Here is an 18,813-nt window from a genome sequence, read left to right as displayed (position 1 = left end):
GAAAGAAGTATATATATTAGTGTAGCAATTTATACAAAGAGATAGTGTACCTTGCTAAAATTGAAGAACCTGGAGCTATATGTATAACATGGAGAAATCTCAAAAACATAGAGTGGAGCAAAAAAGGAAAGGGCAGAAAAATCCACATCCCATACAACCATTTATATAAAGTGTATAAACACATAAAAGCTGTTAAAATGCACACTCTAAATGAAGAGACCCTCCCCCCCACCACAAACAGGCTTTGTGTGAGTAACATGTCTGCTTATTCACCTGGTGCGGGTGGGCTGAGTCCGAAAAGAGAGTCATCGAAGGGCAGTGGGAGGTGGGAGAGTTGTTTTATAGGTTTGGGGTAAACAGTGGAAAGTTACAGAACTCATAGTTTAGGGTGGTTTTTTGCAAGCTGGGAGGGGGTTGTAGGGTGTGGAGTCAGGAGGTTGACCAAGGTCGATTACAAAGTCCAATGGCCTTGCCAATTGAGGCCGGAATAAGAAACAATAGAAAAATGTCTCAGGTTAGTTAGGCGCCGCACGGGTTGATCATTTTTCCACTTTCCAGTTACTTCGGCCTCAGTGATGTCTGTAATGCTTTGTTTTTTATTTTTTGAGATGGAGTCTTGTTCTGTTGCCTAGGCTGGAGTGCAATGGCACGATCTTGGCTCACTGCAACCTCTGCCTCCCCAGTTCAAATGCTTTGTTGCTTTCTTTTTTGAAACGAAGTTTTGCTATTTTTGTGCAGGCTGGAGTGCAGTGGCATGATCTCGGCTTACTGCAACCTCCGCCTCCCGAGTTTAAGTGATTCTCCTGCCTCAGCCTCCTGAGTAGCTGGGATTACAGGCGTGGGCCACCATGCCTGGCTAGTTTTGTATTTTTAGTAGAGATGGGGTTTCACCATGTTGGCCAGGCTAGCCTTGAACTCCCAACCTCAGGTGATCTGCCCCCTTTGGCCTCCCAAAGTGCTGGGATTACAGGCGTGAGCCACCACTTACGGTGCTTTATTTCTTAAGTTGTCTGGTTGGAAAAGGTTATTCTTTTTCCTTTCTAGCTTCAAGGTCGTCTTCTCTCATCTATTTTGTGTCTCAGGAGACAGAGGCTGACCTACATGGCAAGAGAAGAATGTCTCCTGTACCAGTGAGCTTCCTTGCCCTCTGGCTTTCAATTGGTTACAGGTAGTAGGGAGCATCATAAGAAGATGGAAGGGGGCAGAAGAGTGAAACTGGGCTATCATCCTTATGTTTCTCTTTTGCTTAGGTTTTTCTTATTTACTTAGTCCAATGAGCACGGAGAAAATACAACAGATACGTATCAGGTTGTTGACATGGGTATGGTGGGAGTGGGAGGTGGGGTGGAGGTGCTGATATGAGTGAAACGGAAGGAAAGAAGAAAAACAAAGCCAAACCCAGAAGGAAAAATAAAAGGATGTAAGGGTCAGATCTGGGCATTTTATAAAAGCTCTCTAGGAAATTCTGTTTTTCATCTAGACAGAAACAGCCAATGCAAGCTCTTTGAGGCAGAAGGAGGCCAGCGTGGCTGGGCTGGGCGACTGAGGGGCAGGGTGGTAGGCGCAGAGGTGCGAGGTGGGGTTGGGGACACTGTAGGAAACAGGATTTGGCTCTTACTCTGATGTCTGGACCAACAAAAGCGTTTTGCTATTCTCATCCACAAATTCTCATGTCACTTGGGAGGAGATTTGTCAAACCCTCCCCCCCCTTCACCGCCACCCTTACGGGGTTAGTCTCACTGTGCCTGGGGCTAAGGAGTGAGGCATTTCTAACCTTCAGCATCTGCACAAAGGGCTGGTGGGTAGTTTCCAAGTCAGAACTGGAAGAACAAGTCAAATCTGGGTTGCCAGTCTAGTAGAATAAATGAAGAATGGGAGCCAAGGTATGGAGTCAAATGCAGGGCTTTAAGAAACTGGGTCAGACAGGAGGGAGGGGCAGCAGTGCAGACCAGGCGGAGGGAGGGAGGGATTCAGGAAGTGAGGCGCAGACGTGGCAGTTTAATTTATCTTCATCACAAATCTTGAAATCACTAGAGCAGCTACTTGCCCTCTTACAATCTAGACATCAATCTAGAGTTTCAATTTCCTCTTACTAGTCTTCTATTTTTCATTTGGAAGATATTCCCCTTGATAAAGAAAAGAGAAGTGAAATTGTTAAAATACCAATTTCCTTTGTTTCTCAACCTCGTCGCCATCTCAACCCATTCTCTTCCCACAGCCATAGCAATCTTTCTAGTATGCAAACCTGATTGCGTTTGGCTGTCACAATTATAATAAAATCTAAACCTTTCCTTCTTTTTTTCGGGGGGAGGAGTCAATAAACCTTCCCTGATTTTATCCCCGCCCCCTTTTAGAAAATGTTCCTGGCTTTCTCGCTTGCTTCTTTTCTCTTCCTCTCTGTAGCCTTGCCATTCAAAGAGATGCTGTTTGTGGTTACAGCTGTTTTTCAACAGCGGCAGTATTTGGGGTCAGATAATTCATTTGTCGTGGTTGGTTGTCTGTGCCCCGTGGGATGTTTAGCTGTATCCCTGACCTTTACCGGTAGCACTTCTCCAGTGGTGACAAGCGAAAATGTTCCCAGACATTTCGAAATCTTCCCTGGGGGCAAAATTGCCTTCGGTTAACCACTGGGATAGGGTGTGCTGTTTCATGTCTACCCTCCCTCCCTGCCTTCCCTTCTTTTTGCAGGCAGTGGCCTTCTCCCTGTGGTTATCCTGGCAAAAGCAGGCTTCTCTCTCAAAGTCTCCGCCCCATCCTCCCTCCCCGGTGGGAGGGAGACGTCCCTCCCCCACCTCCCAAGGTGGAGTTGGGCAAGTTGGCCCTCCCATTTACATGGCACCTTGTTATTAGAGCCAGATCAACTTGTATTCTAATTCATTGGAGTTGTCTGTCGCCATCTCAGGCTGAGGGATTAGAAGGTCAGATTGTTTTTTAGCCTTTTGTCTTCTGTACCCAGCCAACTGCCTGGCTCAGAACATTGACATCTATGTGTATCTTTAACGTTTTATGTTCAAATACTGGAAATGATTACAACAGTTTAGAAATAACATTTCAAGGCAGATTAATTTTTTTGCCTCATAGCTGATACGATGTCTGTGATAATCTAGTTTTTAATTAGTCACTGCGTCTCACATACGATATTTTGTACATGATTTGTGAATGCCTCTAGTTATTAAGCGTGTTTTTGTCAGGCCTGGTGCGTAGTCCCAGCACGTTGGGACGCCAAGATGGGAGGATCTCCTGAGGTCAGGAGTTTGAGACCAGCCTAGGCAACATAGTGAAACCCCATATCTACAAAAAAATACAAAAATTAGCCAGGCGTGATGGTGCACCCTTGGAATCTCAGCTACCCCAGAGGCCAAGGCAGGAGGATAGCTTGAGCCCAGGAGACGGAGGCTGCAGTGAGCCAAGATAGTGCCACTGCACCGCAGCCTGGGTGACAGAGCCATACCCAGATCTCAGAAGAAAAAAGAAACAGATAACAAGCTAAAACACAAACACACCCATTAGCCTAGGCGTTATTAGGCTTTAGAAAGTTTTCAGCCCCATTGTAATCTGTTGTATTTTCAGTCCCATCATCTACTGAACCAACATTACGTGTCATAATGTTGCATAATCACCTTGCATAATCACCTGCATAAAGCCATGCTATTAATTGACAGTAATTTAGTATTTCTGCATTTTTAGTTCTTCAGGACCAACTATACTTTAAAATGTTATTCCATTCAGGAGGTTCATTATCTATCAAGAATAATTCGGAAAAACATTTCTAACATTTGATTTTTAAATACCTTACCAATGCTGCCATCTCCTGGATGCTTCTAAGCACTGTAACAATCAAAGAAGCCTACAGTTCTCAATGGTGGTTTTCGAAAATAACGTGATATATGCCTAGAAAAAGCTTTTATTTTTTTCCCCGTTCTTTTCATTTTTTTGGTTTAGTTGGCAAAAGGCCTGTATGCATTTTTCTATTTGCCCCATAAAATAGTTGACTATCTGCCTACCCTCCTAACCACCCACTGCGGGAGACAGAGGTGTAGTAGTACTGTAGTGTAAAGTGATTATGCTAAATACTGTTTTTATGCTAAATGCTTTTATTTTGCTCCTCTAGACTCATATCCACCCTTCTCTACTCTGCTTTGTGTCCTAGGAGGCAGAAACTGACCTACATGGAGTGCATCAAGAAGGTATCTTGACTTTTAGCTTCAAATTGGATCTGGGCAATGGGAAGCTCTCCAAGGAGATTAAAGGGGAAGAAGAGAGTAGAGCTGGAGTGTTTATTCCCCCAGCTCTCTTCCTATGAGGCCAGAGGGGTCTGTCCCTTAACTGAAGGTCATATCTCCCCACAACAGCCCTTACCAAAATAGCTCACTCTATCTTAGGGAAGTAGTATTTACGTCCTCTCTTTGTCCTTCAGGCCTAAGGATGATAACATTATCTAACTGTTGTGAAACCCAGAGCACTTTGCTGTCCCCCGGGGTTATCCTACATTCTGCCCATACCTTTTAGACAGTCCTTTTATTAAATAGTCCTTAAATTACCTAGCTTGAACATATTTCATATTTTGTCCCCGACCAAAACAATGGGAAGAAGGATAGCACTTGACTCACAGGCTTGTTACAAGGGTTAAGTAAATTAAAACTTGATTAATGTTTAAACAATGGCTAAGAAAAGAGATAAAAATGAAAGCAATTGGAAAGCAAATAATAGTGATAGAAGACAAAGATGATCCAATATTGGGATAATTGTTATTTGTTTAGAGGTTAGAAGTCCCCTCAATCCAAATACTTCTATTGAAATTGTTTTTAAAGAAAGAATTCAGAGATATAAAAGAGAAAAACTTTTAATTGTAAAATAAGTTTATTGGTGATAACCTTATATAATTTTATTCCTGATATTTGATGTTACAAACTTTGGGGTCTTTGAGATATGCAGACCTTGTATGAAACTGGCATCAACCCCATTATTTGAGCTCTCTTAATTGCTTTTGTGATTTCTTTCTGTTTCTTCCCACAAAGACCTGTTATGTGCCTTCCATGAATGCATCCAGTAAATGGAGAAATACAATGGGACAAAAGCGGTACATTCTATTTTTTTTGAGATGGAGTCGCTCTGTTGCCTAGGCTGGAGTGCAGTGGTGTGATCTCGGCTCACTGCAACCTCTGCCTCCTGGGTTCAAGCGATTCTCCTGCCTCAGCCTCCTGAGTAGCTGGGATTACAGACACCCACCATTAAGCCCAGCTAATTTTTGTATTTTTAGTAGAGACAGTGTCTTCAGTAGAGACCATCTTGGCCACGGTGGTCTCGATCTCCTGACTTTGTGGTCCACCCAAAGTGGTACATTCTTATAATTTACATACTTTCCACACAAGATATATTTCTTAAGAGGCCCCTTATAAGGATTTTCCATTGGAATGGGCAGGTTCTCATTGCTGGTTACCTGCTTATATTTATAACATCTTCCCCATGGCCTCATGTGAGTCCCAGGATGTGCAAGGTAAACAGTTGCTGTTAACAGGCATGTCAACTTCTTCCTCCCTAGACCACTACAGACCGCAACCATAGTGGCCATGTTTCCTCATTCTTCCACTTTCTTCTGTTCCAAATCTGAGAAGAGCTTTTCTAAGATAAAGGAATACCTGAATTAGCAGATCAAAAATTCATGCAAGATAGGAAAAAGCTGATACAGAATGATCAATAAGACATGAGACATAGAAATGATTCTTTAAGTAAATAGCTCCCCCTAAAAACAAAGTCACCAAAAAAGGAGGGGCAATAAAAGATTGGTCTTATGCTAATATTTAATTCTACAAGAAAACAAAGTCTATTAAGTTTTTTTTTTTTTGAGACAGAGTCTTGATCTGTCTCCCAGGATGGAGTGCAGTGGTGGAATCTCGGCTCACTGCAGCCTCTGCCCCCCGGGTTCCAGTGATTCTCCTGCCTCAGCCTCCTGTGTAGCTGAGATTACAGGCATACACCACCACAACTGGCTAATTTGTGTATTTTTAGTAGAGATGGGGTTTCACAATGTTGGCCAGGCTGGTCTTGAACTCCTGGCCTCAGGTGGTCTGTCCACCTTGGCCTCCCAAAGTGCTGGGATTACAGGTGTGAGCCACCATGCCTGGCAAAGTCTATAAAGTTTTAATGGAAAAAAGTGTAATACAGAATTATGGACAGATATATCTTGATTTAAAATTCCCTTAATTAAAAAAAAAATTCTGGGCACAATTTCTAAGGATCTCCTGAGGGCTGTGTAATGCCCCCCACTCCCCCAAAAAAAGTCCGGGCTGGGTGCGGTGGCTTACACCTGTAATCCCAGCACTTCGAGAGGCTGAGGTGGGGGATTGCTTGAGTTCAGGAGTTCGAGACCAGCCTGGCCAACATGGCGAAACTCTGTCTCTACTAAAAGTACAAAAATTAGCCAGGCATGGTAGTATACCTGTTTCAGCTGCTTAGGAGGCTGAGGTACTAGAATCACTTGAACCTGGGAGGCGAAGGTTGCAGTGAGCCGAGGTTGCACCACTGCATTCTAGCCTGGGAGACAGAGTGAGACTCACTCTCCAAAAAAAAAAAAAAAAAAAAAAAAGCCTAGAATATTCTATTTTACAATAGTCATTTTCAACTGTGTTACCAATCAGTGACCAACCTGTGGTCACCAATTAATAAATATCAATGATAAAGCTTATTTATCAAATAAATTATAAACGTGTTTTAAAAATCCCTGGTAAAATGACAAAGTAGTCATGACTTGTAAGCTAAATCATGTGTTTGGCGGTGTGGTTTCATTAACCTTCCTTCAGAGGCTTGTACCATTTGTCAGGGACATTGTTTTTGGTTATGATAAAAAGACTCAAAAGTTTATGTGGTGTTTTTTCCCCACTACTTTTCATGCCTATGCATCTTCATTATGTAAATATGGACCCAGGTAAATAATACTTATACAAAATTATAGCCATGTTGTCTTAGTCCAGTCCATTCTGCTTTAATAGAATGCCTAAGACAGGGTAATTTATAAAGAACAGAAATTTATTCTCTCACAGTTCTAAAGCTGAGGAAGTCCATGACCTAGGCACTAGCATCTAGTATGGGCCGTCTTACTTTGTCCTCACATGGAAAAGGCAGAAGGGCAAGAAAGGTGAGCTCTGTGTCTTCACATGGCAGAAGACTAGAAGAGAGTCTGCTCCCACAAGCCCTTTTGATAGCAGCCTTAATCTATTCATAAGGGTGAATACCCGTGACCTAAACACCTCACATTAGGCGCCACCTCCCAATACTGTTACATTGGAGATTAAGTTTCCAATGTGTGAATTTTGGGGGACACATTCATAGTATAGCACAACTCTTATGGGCTGAATTGTGTTCCCCTGAAATTCGTTTGTTGAAGTCTTAATATGTCTTTTATCCCCCTACTTCAGAATGTGACTCTATTTGGAGACAGGGTTCTTAAAGGGGTAATCAAGTTAAAATAAGGTCATTATGGTGGGTCCTAATTCAATATGACTGATATAAGAAGAGAAACTCTGGACACAGACATGTACAGAGGGAAGACGATGTGAATATACAGGAAAAGATGGTCAAGTCAAGCAGAGAGGGCTCAGAGGAAACAGCTCTGCCAGCACCTTGATCTGGCCCGATCTGGGCTCACTGCAACCTCCACCTCCCAGGTTCAAATGATTCCCCTGCCTCAGCCTCCTGAGTAGCTGGGATTACAGGCACATGCCACCATGCCCAGCTAACTTTTTGTATTTTAGTAGAGATGGGGTTTCACCGTGTTGGCCAGGATGGTCTCGGTCTCCTGACCTTGTGATCTGCTCGCTTTGGCCTCCCAAAGTGGTGGGATTACAGGCGTGAGCCGCTGCACCCGGCGAAAAGAAATCTGTTGTTTAAGCCACTCGGTCTGGTACTTTGCTATGGTAGCCATAGTAAGCTTACACATCAGGCAAATATTTTTCAAATAATAATAGGCTGGTATTATCACATTCAAAATAAATTAGGAATGAAAACTTTGAAATGGAACAATAAATAGGCTGTGAAAATTTCAGGTGCATAAGTAAGATGGCTACTTATTGTTAAAACGCTCACTCTGAATGAAGAGACTCCCCAAACAGGCTTTGTTTGAGCAACATGGCTATTTATTCACCTGGGTGTGGGTGGGCTGAGTCCGAAAAGAGAGTCACTGGAGGGCGGTGGGACAGGAGTTGGTTTTATAGGTTTGGGATAAGCAGTGGAAAGTTACAGAAGTTACAGTTTAGGGCGGTTTATGCAAGCTGGGAGGGGGTCTTAGGGTCTGGAGTCTCCAGGTTGACCAAGGTCAGTTACAAAGTCTAATTGCCTTATCAGTTGGGGTGGGAATAAGGAACAATAGAGAATGTCTCAAAGTTACTTAGGCACCGCAGGGGTTGATCATTTCTACCCCTTTTCATGGTCTTCCAGTGTACTTCAGATTTTCCAGGAACTCGTCTGGAGTGCCTGTGCAGGTCACAGAGGTTACTATGGTATCCTTGGCATTGTCAGTCAGCCTAAAATACCTTAATTCCTTTCTTTTATATTAGTAATATAAAGGAAAAAGAAATGAAGAGTGGAGGAAGAATGTTGGGAAGACTGGCACAGAGGGGTGATGGGGTGATGTTTTTCAGGGCTCCTTCGAGCAGGATTGGGGGCTGTGCAGAAACCTGCAAATGGGAAAGAATTTAGACTGCTGGGAGATCTCGGGGCAAGGGGTTGTTACAAGGAGGATTTGTCCTATTTACTGATGGGTTGCCGCTTGTATATGGTTTTGTAGTAATTGAGAGATTAATTGAAAAACACAGGGTCCAAATAAAAGAAGGAGAAAGATAGGTATCAGAGGACTAAGGATTGGAAGAAGCCATGACACTGAGAGAGTGTCCAGCCAGTCCAGCCAGGTGCAGAATACCCATTTGCCTGATTAGCAATCTTTTTTGGGCTCTTTTATTTATTGATAGTATCATATATGGGGCCAGACTGGTTTACATAAAAACAACATTCATCATTTAGGAATAGGCAAAGACCTCCTTTTTCAGCAGTCAGTCAATCAAGACCTTTGCGGTTTTGGAGGACAGCTGCAGCTAGGGAATTTACTTGAGCTTGAAGAAAGGACAGTGATTGAGTTAATTCTAAAAAGCTAGCAGAGAAATCATTATGATTGAAGTGGTAAAGCCTGCTATGCCTGTGCTGAGTCTAGTAGTAATTCCCAACCCTACAAGTAAGGGGATCAATGGAATGACCCGCTTGTGTCGTGTCGCGGCCCCGAGAGGAACAGGGAGGCTTTCGTCTCCATTGGCAAACTGAATTTTGGGAGTAAGGAAAACTAGGGACCAAGTGCCTGTCCAGTTGGTAGGAAGGCAGATGTAAGAGGAAAACCACAGAGGAAAAAAGCCCTTGGCATAGACGGAACTGGAAGTGTAAACTGAAAAGGTGAGAAAGGGTTCTGAGGGGGCTGGGGCTTTGGACCCAAATGCCTAGGGAACCAGCGAGGGCTGCAGCTGTTAAAGGTTGTAGCGGGGCTTGGTAGGGTAACTGTGTGGAGGGAGAGCTCTTGTTTTCATGGTGTATGAGGAAGCACGTGGTACCTATAAGTAGCTACTCACTTTCATTAACAAGATTGGGTTTGAGCAGAAGGAAGAGGGATCTGGAGGAGAGTCTGAAGAGCAAGGGGAGGGCGTCCAAGGATGCAGTGAGAGACAGGGTCAATGCCTACCTAGGCAAAACTTGAAGTTTATTTGCCAATCTCGTGTAGGGGAAAATTCTCGGGCCTGATGTGTAGGAAAAAGGGGTGGTGGGTCTGAGAAAGCCCTGAGGAGTAGGAGAGTGGCAGATAGAACATTGAGATGTGATTGCTTTGAGGATGGATTTCCATGATGGAAAAGAAATAGCGGTTTTTAAAAGATGAGACAGGGGCTTGTATTCTGCATGGAAGCGGTCATGAAAGAATGAGAGGATAGAGAGCTTGTGGGGCAAAGAGGAGGAGCTTTGAACCATTTGCCTTATATTGTATAGGAAGCGACTGGTAACACGAATTTCTGGAGGGAGAATAGGTAGAGGAAATAGAGGGGAAGGAAAAATATTGGCCCTGTGGGGGACATACTGGGGTGTCCGCTGCTGTTTGGCTGTTTTGTCAGCCAAGGCATTTCCTTGGGCAATGGGATCTGACAGTTTTTGGGGTTCTCTGCAGTGGGTAACTCCAGCCTTGGCTGGGAGGAGATTGACCTTAAGGAGGGCCTTTATTAAGCAGGCATTGATAATAGAGAACCCCCGTGCAGTGAGAAAACCTCTTTCTGCCCATATGGCAGGATGGTGGTGTAGGATGTGGAAGGCGTATTTAGAGTCAGTATAGATATTAACATTTAGTCCTTTGGCAAGAGTAAGAGCACGGGTTAAGGCAATTAGTTCAGCTTGCTGAGAAGTGGTGGAGTAGGGGAGTGTGGCAGCCTTGCGAATAGATGAGTGGGATAAAAAAGCATAGCTCGCTTTGGCTGTGCCAGCCGACTGGGCTTGGGGCATCTGCCAGCAATAAACCATGCGTGGTTTGGGCCTGGAATAGGAAAAAGAGAAATATGTGGAAATGGGGAGGATGCTATATAGATTAGGGAGATACAGTCATGGGGTTTAGGGTTTGTGTTGGGTATTAAGTGAGAGGCTGGGTTGAAGTCAGAGCCGAGAGCAATGGTTACTGTGGGGATTTAATCAATAGTGAATAAAGCTGGAGAAGGCGAGGGGCTGAAAGCGTGTGAGGTGTGAAGGGGAAACTAAACTTTGGAGGTTGTGAGAGCTATAGAGGGCAAGTAGGGGATAGCCTGTGATTTTGAGGGATTCTAAGAATATCAGGGGGGCAGCTGCTGCCACATGGAGGCATGAGGGCCAGCCCAGGACTGTGAGGTTAAGTTGTGTGGATAAAAAGGCTACAGGCCATGGGCCTGGCTCCTGTGTAAGAATTCTGACGGCACAGCCTTTTATTTCTGCTGTGTAGAGAGAGAAGGTTTGAGAGGGGTTGGGGAGCGCTAAAATAGGAGGAGACTCTAAGGCTTTTCTTAGAGAACAAAAGGAAGAATGAGGAAGGATTTTTGGTTTATGAGGTCAGCTAAGTTTCCTTTTGTAAGTTCATAAAGTTGTATGGTTGGAGGGCAAAACCTGGTATCCGGAGGCAAAAGTATCCTACAACGCCTAGGATGGAGAGTGGTGGTTAGTGGATGGGGTTGGGGTTTGGGGAATTAACAGGATACGGTTGGCAGGGAGAGCGTGTGTATTCTGTTGGAGGATTATGCCCAGATAGGTGATGGATGGGGAAGAAATTTGGGCTTCCGAAGGGGATGTGTGATATTCCTTTGATTATAGGTGCTGAAGAAGCAGGAGGTTGAATTAAAAGGCCATATTGTAATAGATGGGTGGTAACAGGCTTTAGGCCTTTTAAAGCCTGTTGTGGGTTGGGGTACTGGCACTGGGCTGGGTCAGGGTGGTTAGGTTTTAAGGGGAAGATGAGGAGCGAGTGACCTGTAACAAGGGATGGGGAGGCGGTGTCCCGCACCCTAGGGTTAAGGTAGGGGGACATAAGGGAAGCTATTGAGGGAGGTATGGGTTTGGGGATGAGGGTGGCAATGAGGTGTGGCTGTAGCCCAGGAATAGTTAAGGAGGCAGACGATTTTGTTAGGCTATCTCGGCCTAACAGGGGAACTGGACAAGTGGGGATGATTAGGAAAGAACGTGGAAAGGAGTGCTGGCCTAATTGACACCAGACTTGGGGAGTTGTGAGAGGCCTAGAGGCCTTGCCATCAATTCCCACCGCAGTTATGGAGGCCACGGAGACTGGTCCTTGAAAAGAAGGCAGCGTGGAGTGGGAGGGCCCCGTGTTGATTGAAGGGGATGGACTTACCCTCCACCATAAGAGTTACCTGAAGCTTGGCCTCCATGATGGTCCAGGGGGCCTCTGAGATGTGTGAGCAGTGTCAGTCTTCAGCCGCCAAGCCAAGGAGATCTGGGAAGGATTTGGTCTTGGAGCTTTGGGTTGGAGCTCCAGGAGCTCTGGGAGCAGTGACATGAGTCAGATAGTCTGACTTTGTGGGGTCCCCATGCAAAGGGGCAGGGCTTAGGAAGAATCCTGGGCTGGGTTTCCAGCCCTGAAGCAAGGTCCAGGAGGGGTGGCTGTACGCTGCAGTCTGGGTGCTTTGAAGTCTTTGTGAGCTGGTGGTGTGGCTGGGGTTTGTCTTAAGGAAGAGGCAAGCATCTGTAGTTCTGAGATGTGCTGCCACTGGGCAGCTTCTTCCCTATTATTGAACACCTTGAAGGTGAGGTTAATTCCTGTTGTGGGGTTTGAGGGCCAGATGTTAATTTATGTAGCTTCTTTAACGTCAGAGGCTGATTGGGTGATAAACTGCATGTTAAGCATTCTTCAGGGGTCAGAGTAGAAGTAAGGAAGACATTTAAGTCACTCCAGGTGAGATTACAGAACTGGGTTAAGTACTGGAGGATCTGATGAAAAGGAGCCTAACTGTTGGCCAATTTGGAAAGGTCAGATAAAGAGAAAGGAATGCGCATCCTAAATATGCCTTCGGCTCTAGCCACCTCTTGAAGGGGGAATTGTTGAGCAGGGGTGGAGGAGGTAGCCGGGGGACTAAATTGTAAGCCGGACCGGGTGTGAGGTGGGGAGGTGACCAGAGGCATAAGGAGGTGCATTATGGGCAGAGGAAGAGGAGAGAGGCTCGGGAGTGGGGGTTAGGGCTTGGATTGGGGTCTGGTTCGGACAGGTGGGAAGGAGAAATGTTCGAAGGGTCGATGGGCGAGGAGGATTCTGGGTCACTGGCAGAGGCAGGAGGGGCAGACAGAAGGGAGAGAAGGAAAATTTGGGATGGGTTGCATTGAGAACAGAGATTAAGGAGAGATTGGAGTGTAAATAAAATGCCTGGACATCGGGCACCTTAGACTATTTGCCCCTTTATTGACAAATAAATAGAATAGAAAAATGGAAAGTGCCATTTTCTGGCCATTTGGAACCATTGTCTAATTTGTATTGAGGCCAGGCCATGTTACAGAAAAAATGCGACGTTTGGGTTTCAGATCAGGTGACAGTTGAAGAGGTTTTAGGTTCTTTAGGATGCAGGCTAGAGGTGAAGACAGGGGAATAGAGGGTAGAATATTGCCCATGGTGAAGGAGGTAAGTTTTTTTTTTTTTTTTTTTTTTGTATAAAAACAGCATATTCTTTATTTTGCATACTTTAATTTCAGAACAAAATGAACAAACAAAATAAAAAACCACAATACACAACATCCAATCCTGCTGTCAGAGTAGGGAAAGAATGGGGGCTTGACACCCTTGTTTTCTGCCTTAAACCGAAGGACAGGACAGAAAAACACCAGACATCAGCAGGGGGAGCCAGGTGGGAGAGGGGCACTCAAGGCTGCAGGGGGAGCCATGGGGACACTATACAATGGCAGTTTTCCAACTATAAACTCCTAATCTACTTCTTCCATGCGAGACGCATCCTCATCACCCTCAAGTGGAGGGATCTCATCAGGAACTGCAGCACTGGGTTCCTCTGCTGCCACTTCATCTTCATCGATACCTAGACCTAACCTGATCATGCGGTAGATGCAGTTGGAGTGGGTCTGGGGATCCTCAAGGGAAAAGCCAGAAGAAGGAGGTAAGTCCTGATGAGATCCCTCTTTTTTTTTTTTTTTTTTTTGAGATGGGGGTTTTCTTTTGTTACCCAGGCTGGAGTGCAATGGCGCGATCTCGGCCCACCGCAACCTCCGCCTCCTGGGTTCAGGCAATTCTCCTGCCTCAGCCTCCTGAGTAGCTGGGATTACAGGCACGCGCCACCATGCCCAGCTAATTTTTTGTAGTTTTATAGAGACGGGGTTTCACCATGTTGACCAGGATGGTCTCGATCTCTTGACCTCGTGATCCACCCGCCTCGGCCTCCCAAAGTGCTGGGATTACAGGCTTGAGCCACCGCGCCCGGCGGAGGTAAGTTTTAAGGAAAGGAATAGAGTAGAGGAGAGGAGAAGGAGTGAGCAGCTACCAGGGTTTTTAGTAGGCATCCCTGACTGAATCCTGGGCTGTAAATGTGGGTGACTGATCAAGGCAGGCATCCCTGTGACTGACCAGATACCAAGGGATGACTGTCTTCCCGAGTCCACGACCAACGTCGGAGTTTTTGAGTGAGAGGGAGAGACTTGCCTCTCTGTGTCTACACAGATAGAGTGTCTCCTCTGACTCTACTAGAAGGAGAAAGCTTTAAAGGAAAAGAGAAAGAAGGAGGGAGAGACTTGTCTCCTCTTCTCTGAAGAAAAGGAGAAAGAAAGAGGGAGAGACTTGTTTCCCATTCTCTGAAGGAAAAGAGAGGAAAAAGGAGAGAGAGACTGCTTACCTGATCTGAAGCTGCTGAGAGAGCTGTTCTGCACGCTAAGCACAAGCTGCTGGTCTGGTCTAATGTGTTGGGGTCTCAGGTGGGTCTCTTCCCAGATGGGGAGTGGGGACAGGGGGCTGGTCTCCCCAGAGGAGTACCTCTGTCCTGGGTTTTTGGCACCAAATGTTAAAACTGGCACTCTGGATGACGAGACTCCCTGCAAACAGGCTTTGCATGAACAACATGGCTGTTTATTCACCCAGGTACAGGCTGGCCGAGTCTGAAAAGAGAGTCAGCAGAGGGCAGTGGGATAGGAATTGGTTTTATAGATTTGGGGTAAGCAGTGGAAAGTTACAGAAGTTACAGTTTAGGGTGATTTTTGTAAGCTGGGAGGGTGTCATAGGGTCTAGAGTCACGAGGTTGACCAAGATCGGATACAAAGTCCAATTGCCTTAGTAACTGGGGCAGGAATAAGGAACAATAGAGAATGTCTCAAAGTTAATTAGGTGCCACAGGGGTTGATCATTCTTCCTCTTTTCATGGTCTTCCAGTTACTTCAGATTTTCTAATTCTGGGAGGCCATCCAGAGGTGTATGCGTGGGTCATGGGGGTTGCCATGGCGTCCATGGTGCTGTCAGTCAGCCTAAAAGAGCTCACACTTATGAGACCACTAAATAACATTTTAAGAGGAAGATAAAAGTCAAGTAATAAGTATGCTGGGAGCTGTGGCTCACGACTGTAGTCCCAACATTTTGGGAAGCCCAGGCAGGTGGATCACTTGACGTCAGGAGTTTGAGACCAGCCTGGCCAACATGACAAAACCACGTCTCTACTAAAAAAATACAAAAATTAGCTGGACGTGGTGGTGTGTGTCTGTAGTCCTGGAGGCTGAGGCATGAAAATAAAAATTGCTTAAACCTGGGAGGTGGAGATTTCAGTGAGCCAAGATTGTGCTACTGCACTCCAGCTTGGGTGACAGAGCAAGACTCTGTTTAAAAATAATAATAATAATAATAAGTTTTAGCTACAAGACACATACTGAAATTTGGGGATTTTTCTATGATAATGATTATTCGTTAAAAAATTACTGTTGCCTGGCTGAGATTATGAAAATCTAGAGTTTAATTCTGTGGGCTCATGGATTGCTAACATTACCAGATATCTTCTATATTAGTCAGGCATTATTTGGGAAAGAGTGGAGCCGTATCTTTTGGAATGGTGATATCAGGGATAATTTGGATGATATGGAACACTTAGATGTCTCCCAACCCCAAGTCTCTTAATCATTCCCTCTAACATTCACATAATGAGTTTTCCTTGCTCCAGAAAGCGCCCTACTCCTGCGTATGAAGGAACTATTTCAACTTTGCTTTAAGTTGCTGTTGCTGTGTTTTCTATTTAGACAGTGTTATGGGAAAAAAGTGAATAATTTCCCTCCTATCTTTTGTCTCTTTGCATTAGGCTAATAACCAGAGTCAGAGCCCAAGGGGTAAAGTGCAAAATAAAAGCATTTAAAAAATGCTTATGGATTAAATTAATTCCAGGAATTTGATAATTTGCATTAGGCAAAATCTCCTAATGTTATCTGAATGGATCAGTCTAGGTATTTTTGTGTGATGTGGTATGTGGCAGGACCATCTATTCCATGAACATGAGTGTGTGTTGCCTTTTTTTTTCCCCCTGTGAATGAGTTCCTTAGTAAGGAGCAATGTGGGGAAAACTTGGGATGGCATCATGGAGCGGAAATCAAAGCACCTCTCTAGGCCGTGCACAGTGGCTCATGCCTGTAATCCCAGCACTTTGGGAGGCCGAGGAGGGCAGATCACAGGGTTAGGAGTTCAAGACCAGCCTGGCCAACATAGTGAAACCCCATCTCTACTTAAAAAAAAAAAAAATTATCCGGACATGGTGGTGCACGCCTGTGGTCCCAGCTACTCGGGAGGCTGAGACAAGAGAATTGCTTGAACCCAGGAGGTGGAGGTTGCAGTGAGCTGAGATTGCACCACTGCACTCCACCTAGGGCAACAGTGTGAGACTTCATTTAAAAAAACAAAACAAAACAAAAAACCTGTCCAGGATCAGCTTGGAGCCAAAAGGACTACCTATTTCAGGGAAAGAGTAAGCCAGAGATCTCCTGCACTTCTTATTACCACCATGGACACTTGAAATATTAGCTATAGGAGAGCCGCAGAGGCTTCACAGGCCCTGAGCCCAGGATAGGGAGCTACCTTGAGCCCACATAGCTGCATTGCTCTAGAGAAGGAAATCCCACTGGGTGCCCGTCAGGCCCTAAAACCCAAGTTGCTATAGCATGGTGCCATTTTGAGAACAGACTCACTGCATACTGCCCTGAGGCACAATAGCTTTACATCCCTGGGGTCCTGTCATTATCCCACCATGCCTACACAAAAGGCTTCAGCACTATAACATGCCACAACTTCAGTGGACACAGCAATATAACCTACTGTGTCCTGGCACCTGAGTTCATGTAGTGCCCTACACTCCAAGGAAAGGGAATACAGCACAGTGGGAGGCCACCCCCAAGAATTGGGTGAGCAGATGTGTATGTTTCTCAGGGCCTGAAAGCTGGCCACTGCTGGCAGCCCCACTGCCTTGGCTAGAAGATCTACCATGCATGTCTCCCAAGGATCTGAAGACTGGCCTACCTAGCACTCACAGTCACCAATGACTCTTCCCCCTTGACTGGTGCAGACTCTGCACCTGATACATATTTCTCATTACAAGGGGCTGAGAACTGACCTGCCCAGTCATATTCATCCCAAGCAAAGCCACACTACTGCCTCCACAGTCTGGGCCACTGAGACACTCACAGACATTGCTGATGTTGACTGTAGCCAAAGAAATCTCATGGAGACTACACTACTGCACCTACCCAGAACTAAAGCCAAAGCACCACCCCAACTGATACTGTAAAACACATCTATAGGAAAGAAGTCTGTCTCCGTGAAAGCTACACCACAAAATGGGAAGAGGTGACTATTCTACCACATGTACAGATATCAATATAGGGACACAAGACGAGAAAAAGCAAGGAAACATGACAACTCCAAAGGAACGTGATGATTCTCCAGTAACAGACCCTGAAGAAAAGGAAATCTATGAAATGCCTGAAAAGAAATTCAAAACAATTATCTTAAGGAAACTCAGTAAGATACGGGAGAATTTAACAAAATATGGAAATTTAACAAAATAAGGAAAGCAATTCATGATCTGAATGAGAAATTCAACAAAGAAATTGATATTTAACAAAACACCAGAAAATTTGGAGCTGAAAAATTTAATGAATAAAATAAAAAATACAGTTGAGAGCTTCAACAATAGACTCACGCCTGTAATTTTAGTTACTTGAGAGGCTGATGTGGGAGAATTGCTTAAACCTAGGAGTTTGAGACCAGCATGGGCAAGAAAGTCAGACCCCATCTCTGGGGGGAAAAAATAGCCAGGTGTGGTAGCATGCATCTGCAGTCCTAGCTACTTGTGAGGCTGAGTTGGAAGGATCATTGTGCCCAGAAGTTTGAGGCTGCAGTAAGCTATAATCATACCAGTGCATTCCAGTGTGGGCAACAGAGTAAGACCCTGTCTTTAAAACAAAGAAAAGAATGAAGAAAGCAGCCTAGGGCACTTGTGAGGCATGATTAAGTGAACAAATATTTACACTATTTATGTTTAAGGAGAAATGGGAAAAAAAATACAGAAAAACCCATTTGATGAAATAACAACTGAAAACTTTCCAAGTCTTGGGAGAGATGTAGACATCCAAATCTAGAAAGCTCAAAGGTTCCCAAATAAATTCAACCCAAAAAGGTCCTCTTCAAGTCACATTATAGTAAAACTGTCAAAAAGACAAACAATGGGTTTTAAAAACAGCAAGACAAAAGTGTCATTGCATACAAAGAAATCCCCAGAAGATTTCTCAGCAGAAAGCTTACAAGCGAGGAGAGAATAGGATGATATATATTCAAAGTGCTGAAAGAACAAAACTGCCAGCCAAGAATACTATACCCACCGAAGTTATCCTTCAGAATGAAGGAGAAAAAGACTTTTCCAGGTGCCTTAGACCATTCTTGCATTGCTATAAAGAAATACCTGAGATTAGGTGATTTATAAGAGAAGAGGTTTTATGGGCCTTCGTTCTACAGGCTGTAAAGAAAGCATAGTGGCATCTTGCTTCTGGGAGGCCTAGGAAGCTTCCAGTCATGGCAGAAAGGAAAGGGGGAGTAGGTACATCACAAGGTGAAAGCAGAGCAAGAGAATGTGGGGAGGTGCCTTTCACTTTTAAGTGGCCAGATCTCATGAGAACTCACTATTGAGGATAGCACCAAGGGGATAGTGATAAACTATTTTTTTCTTTTTCTTTTTTTTTTTTTAAACTCAATGTTTATTTTCCACCAATCTTATTTCCATGTTGCCTAAGAGCCCATGAAAGAACAGC

The 18,813-nt window shown here is 44.7% G+C and overlaps 1 protein-coding gene and 1 long non-coding RNA gene across 4 annotated transcripts; one reads left to right on the top strand and one right to left on the bottom strand.

Annotated features, from left to right (window-relative positions):
* The first annotated feature begins 378 nt into the window (after positions 1 to 378).
* Positions 379 to 13,049, top strand: LOC116533821. The gene is made up of 3 exons (XR_004261459.1): positions 379 to 388; positions 1,735 to 1,741; positions 12,965 to 13,049. It is a non-coding gene; the product is annotated as an uncharacterized LOC116533821 (long non-coding RNA).
* LOC116533820 (28S ribosomal protein S18c, mitochondrial-like) lies at positions 4,884 to 5,681 on the bottom strand. 3 transcript variants are annotated; one of them, XM_032253699.1, is made up of 2 exons: positions 5,330 to 5,681; positions 4,884 to 5,020 (listed from the first exon to the last, which is right to left on the bottom strand). In XM_032253699.1, the coding sequence occupies exons 1-2, from the start codon at positions 5,570 to 5,572 to the stop codon at positions 4,964 to 4,966; spliced, it is 300 nt and encodes a 99-aa protein (XP_032109590.1). In that variant the 5' UTR covers positions 5,573 to 5,681; the 3' UTR covers positions 4,884 to 4,963. The 3 variants fall into 3 exon arrangements, with proteins under 3 accessions (XP_032109590.1, XP_032109588.1, XP_032109589.1); XM_032253697.1 differs by having other exon boundaries at positions 4,884 to 5,087; positions 5,342 to 5,681; XM_032253698.1 differs by having other exon boundaries at positions 4,884 to 5,079; positions 5,421 to 5,681.
* Positions 13,050 to 18,813: the final 5,764 nt, after the last annotated feature.

This window comes from Sapajus apella, unplaced genomic scaffold (assembly GCF_009761245.1).
Source record: "Sapajus apella isolate SASKATOON/1434 unplaced genomic scaffold, GSC_monkey_1.0 scaffold84, whole genome shotgun sequence".
Taxonomy (NCBI): Eukaryota; Metazoa; Chordata; class Mammalia; order Primates; family Cebidae; genus Sapajus; species Sapajus apella.
Note: the sequence above shows the minus strand (reverse complement) of the source record. Positions and strands in the feature narration are given on the sequence as shown.